We start from the raw sequence: 5467 nt of genomic DNA, 5'->3' as shown, positions 1-5467 counted from the left end.
TACCTAATGTTTGGTGAAAATATTCCTATTAAACACTTAATTAATAACCTCTTGCAAGAATAAGGTGTGTGAATCTCAAACGCCTGATATACTTTTTTAATTTAAAAATGGACCAATCAAGATGTGACACAAGGATTTCTCTTTTAAAGAAAAAACTTCTTCTTCAGTTACGTTTTCAAAATCTCTCACCCTCCCCTTTATTGCCGGTGCCACCATCTACCCACGTCCGAGACCACCTCCGACCACCTTCCCTCACTTTAAAACAATTCGTGAATTCTCCCTACTGGAAAAGCTAGTCAAACTAAGGAACCTATCTATTAGTAGCTACTGTCATTAACGATGAGTAATCCATTCAGGCCACGAATCATAATTTCGAAAACACTACTTTCTCAGTCAAAATTCGCAGTAAATTAAGCTTAGCATTGCTAGAGATTTTTGTAATGGAAGTAAAAGGTTTGTGCCTTAAAATTCCAAAGGGAAAAAAATCAATGTAGATAAAAATAAGCAAAAGAAGAACGTCAAACTACTGCTCCATTTTGTAGTGGCAGTAACGTTGCCGGACTTACATTGGCAGCAAGCAAATCTATCCGGAATTAACAATGAGATAGGAAGAGGAAAAAATGATGCAGAGATTTATTTTTATGCTATTGAATCAAAAGAGTTGCTTAATGGTATGCTTATCTTTTTGTATCCGGTGATGTGGTAGCGGTAGGCTGGTGGAGATTTGGTAGTTATGGTGGTGGAAATGACTGTCAAGGGAAGAGAGAAGATGAAGGAAAATAGAAAAATATACTACTCCCTCCGTTTCAAATTAGATGAGGTAGTATGACTTGATACGGAAGTTTAAGAAAAATTAAAGACTTTTTTAAAAAAAAGACTTTTAAAATAGGTAAAATGAAGAGTTTAAAGTTGAATTATTTTCAAATTTAGAAATGTATCATTTATTTTGTAACAGACTAAAAAGGAAAGTACCTTATCTAACTTGAAATTGAGGGAGTATTAAAATTAAAGACTTTGGCCATTCACGCTCTTTTTGGGCAAGTTTAAGGGGTTTGCAACTTTGCATATGTATTTGGCCTTCTAAAAAACAGTGATTGAAAATGTTCTCCTTTTTTTGTAAAATGTTTTTCAAGAAATTAAAAATATTTTCCACCAAATTAAACAATTTACGTTATAAGAAAAGGCAAGAATAAGAATTAAAATGGTGAATGCTTGTAATTAATCATAAGCATTTATACCTACAGGGGCGAAACCCAACTTTGAAGTTTATGGGTTCCTATAACGAACTCAAGTTATTAATTGGGCTTACAATCAAATATTTTTAGATATTTAATAAAAAAGAATTAATACATATACAAGGACTGTGCAAAAGCTACTGGGTTCCCTGGGAACCCGCACGTTACCCTCTAGATCCGCCACTGTATACCTATCAACAACGTTCGGGAAGGATTCTAGGTCATGGAAAGAGCCATAAATATCATAACCGTCAATTACCATAATGAAAGTGATGGCTTGACAAGAGGGGTTGCTCTGATAGTCAGTACTCTCTACCTACAACCTCATGGTTGTGAGTTCAAGTCATCAAAGGAGCAATAATTCAACAAAAGGGATCAAAAGAGAATTAAAAGGGAGGGAAATTTTAAAAAACAAATAATGGCTTTGGTGAGCCAATTCTTGAAATGCGAATGCTGAGGCTCAAAAGCAATTCCCATTGACCACAAAAAGCTTTTGACAACTCTATCTCTGCAAGCTTAGATATTCTATCAGTCGAAGTTTCCTCCACAACCTATCTCGAACAACTGGATAAGATATCAACTTTGTTATACAGTATCCCATTTTAATTATGGCAAAATACATAGTTTACCCATATCCACCTTGCACTCAAATCCTTGTTACACATATGTTGACCACATGTTTAACTTTACACACCAAATCTTTCAAATGTGTGTCAATTACACACTACTTTTCATTAGCCTCTCGGACGTGTGAAACATGACCAATGCGGCGCGTGAAAAGTTACTTTCTGCCTCACCTGACAAATTACAACGGCTAATTACTGGAATTGGGCCCATTTTCCTAACCCTAACGCCCACTTCTTCATCTTCTTATTATTAAAATCAACCATTTTCATCTTCTTCATATTAAAAGAAGCTAATTTCAAAAAAAACCCATCCCCCATCTTCAACTTCCACATCTAATATTTTCAAGCTCGTTATATTTGTTCAATTAAAGTGCAATTCATAAGGTAAGATAATTATTATTCTGACAATTCTCGAATTAGGGTTCATATTGAATGGAGAATTCTAGTCCATTTTGTTGATGTGGAGATATAGCTGAACTAGTAATTTCATGGAGAACAGACAACCCTGGTCATTAATTCTACGACTGTAAAAATTACGAGGTAAGCTTAGATTGTTATAATTGTTATTTCAAGATTTTATAAGTTTCATTTCAAATTGTTTATGGATTTGCAAAAAGATAAGAAAACTGAGTGTAAGTATTTCGCATGGTTTGATCCCCCGACTCATGAACACCTGAAGTGAGTGATTTTGGGTCTGCTTAAGAAGAAGAAGCAGTTTGAAGGGCATTTGCAGGAATACAGAAAATCGAGGAATTGGAGGAGACTCTTTTTATAATTTTAGGATTAATCATCATTAAGGCCTTTGTGTTTGGTAGTTCCGAGCACTGCTATATAGTGTAATGATATTCCCCTATATTGATTTTTCATGTATATGGCTGATTGAAGTTGTTGTCTATGAGGGTTATCCCCTATTTTATTAAAGATGTATTCAAGCTCTTGTGTTATATTCCTATTTAGATCATTGAAGTTGTTGGTCTTTTCTTGTGTTATGTTCCTATTTAGCTTTGGTAACCAAACACGGCTAATGCAGCTTTTGTATAACCAAAGTATACCAGAATAAAAAGAAGACCTAAATATACTTCATTCCACAAAATAGGTGTTCATTAGTAGACACCAAAACGGATTAGCAATACTTTATAAAATATAACACTTGGTTGTCCATAGAAACACTTTATAAAGCGTAGCACTTGGTTGTCCATAGCAACACTTGCCTTTACAAAACATAATACATTGGTGTCCATAGCAACACTTAACAAAACATAAAGCTTAAACTACAACCAAAGTCTTCATTTCTTTTTCTGGTTCTTCGTTGGTTGAGATGATGAACTAGCTTGACTAAGATTGTGTTGTGATGATGCAGCTCTTTGAAGTTGTCTTGTGCTTATGGATATTTTGCCCATACACCTCAAGCTGACACTTCTTGGTTGGTAAGCACATTCCTCCCCTAAAGCTGTAGACCTCTCAGTATTAGTTCCGGTGCTAATGACCCTTGGATTTTGTCCTCCACTCTGCCTAAGTACAGTATATTTAGTTATAACATTACATTCAATAGAAGAAAGATACATTAATTATAGCTTTATATAGTTCAGTTACAGTAAAAGAAGTGAACTCATTTCTTGCTTGAAACAACCCAATTCCACTGCCTCTACCTCTTCCAACCCATCTACCTGTTGCAGAAACTCCTCTACCTCTTGCTGATTGTGAACTAGATGTTGTAGTAGTATTAGTTTCTCTTCTTCTACCCCTTCCAGCAGCAGATGAAGGTGTACCAGTTGGTACATCATTTCCAGCAGTAGTTTCTTACTAGGGCATCCCCTCTTGTTGTGTCCACACACACCACAGAGGGAACAAGTCATCTCTTTACCTCTCCTTGAAAGCTTCCCAGGTTTTGGATGTTCAGTTTCTTCTCTTTTCCTATTTGTTTTTGGTCTGCCAGGCATCTTTCCAACAGGGGAGGTTCAATAGGGGTGGCCTAAAGATGGCCACTATTTCATACACGGCACATGCTGGATAAATGTTCAATAAGCCTACAAGTAAGTGAACTTATGATACCAATGTGCAATGTGGTGAATAGGTTCCATGTCCCTGAAATGCATGCTAGCAATTGCATGACAACAAGGGATACATTTTAGCTGCCAAGCTCTGCAACTACATGTCATATTCACTAAGGATACCACATGCTTATAATTAGGATCTTCAATCTCATAGCATGTTTCACCATTCCATCTTAGAGTACACTTCATAGACTTTGCTAAATTATCCTGGTAAATCTTCATTACAATTGGCGAGATATCACATATTCATGTCTCACAGAACTCCCTCATCTTACCTATCCTAATCATCAGCTTAATTCTGATTTCCTCTAATATTGTGATGATTGTCTTGTGTCTCTCAGCCAGAATTCAGGAATTGAAAGTCTCACACATATTGTTGTCAATAATATCACACTTCCAATCACAATTGAAATAAGCTCTGCATCAGGTTTTTTTCTGTAGTGGAGTAAGCTTTCACATATGCTATTCCCAAGCTTGTCTAGCATATCAAGTTGGTCATTCAATTCTGCAATACTAGAAGCTCTTGCACATCTCCAGAAACTATTTCTCCTCTCCAATCCTCTCCACTCTTTTGACCAATTTGCAAAGATGTGCCTAGCACACATCCTGTGTTCACACCCATGCAACAAATTCATTACAACATTAATTAAACCATGAAGTATTCAAAAAAATAATAATTATTGAAGCAAAACAGTTACTGTTAAACACTGAATTAGCCTAATGACTTAAGCAAAACAGTGCTTTTGCATATCAGTGCTTCTGAAAATAGTTACTGTCTGAAAATAGTTACTAAAGGAAAATAGTTAATGAAGGAAAATATTACCTTATGTATATCAGACATAATTGTAAGGTCTTTACCATCTTCTAAGCCCAAATCTTCAGTTAAATACTTTAGAAACCAAGTCCAATTGAATATGTTCTCCACCTCTACAACTGTCCATGCAATTGAAAATATTTGATTGTTTTCATCTTTGGAGACAACTACAAGAAGTTGTCCCTTGCAAACTCCTTTCAAGAAACATCCATCAAGGCTAATAATGCATCTGCATCCTTCCAGCCAGCCCATTTTCATGGCACGTAAAAAAACATAGAGTTTAGAAAATACCAGTTTTCCATCACCTTGATCTTCTGCTTTCATCACACATGTACTCCCAAGATTGGTCTGCAAAATCATATCTCTATAGTCATAGAGTATTTTGAACTCTCGATGCATATCACCAATGATTTCTTTCAATATCTTAGCTCTAGCCCTATGGGCAGTTGATCTCCCTACATATAGGTCCAGTTCTTGCTTTATCAATTTTTTCAATTCCCAAACTTTCATACCTAGTTGTGATGTAATTCTTCTCTTGTATATTTTTGCAAGATATCTTGAATTACAAAACTTGTTCTTTTTGGTTGTATAACACTTGTGCACTGGATTGTATTTTTTCACCTTAAAATTATTGGATCTGCCATCTTTGCTAGGTTCTAGAAGACATCCACATTTAGATACCATACATTTAACCCTCACCCTATGTGGCTCATTTATGTACTTCTCAATCTGCACCAT

General features: G+C 35.6%; 1 protein-coding gene across 1 annotated transcript; it reads right to left on the bottom strand.

Moving 5' to 3' along the window:
* Window positions 1-4414: 4414 nt before the first annotated feature.
* Window positions 4415-5467, bottom strand: LOC142172033 (uncharacterized). The gene is made up of 2 exons (XM_075235786.1): window positions 4774-5467; window positions 4415-4521 (listed from the first exon to the last, which is right to left on the bottom strand). Exons 1-2 carry the CDS (start codon window positions 5465-5467, stop codon window positions 4415-4417), a joined length of 801 nt encoding a protein of 266 aa, XP_075091887.1.

Source organism: Nicotiana tabacum, chromosome 17 (genome assembly GCF_000715075.1).
Source record: "Nicotiana tabacum cultivar K326 chromosome 17, ASM71507v2, whole genome shotgun sequence".
Classification (NCBI taxonomy): domain Eukaryota; kingdom Viridiplantae; phylum Streptophyta; class Magnoliopsida; order Solanales; family Solanaceae; genus Nicotiana; species Nicotiana tabacum.
This window is presented reverse-complemented; position numbering and strand designations above follow the sequence as displayed.

What these genes read in the sequence shown, in the direction of transcription:
- LOC142172033 (XM_075235786.1), bottom strand. Translation starts at nt 5,467, where the DNA reads ATGGTGCAGATTGAGAAGTACATAAATGAGCCACATAGGGTGAGGGTT. An exon ending in AGATTTGGGCTTAGAAGATG is followed by an intron (nt 4,522 to 4,773) that starts GTAAAGACCTTA and finishes GTGTGAACACAG; the next exon opens with GATGTGTGCTAGGCACATCT.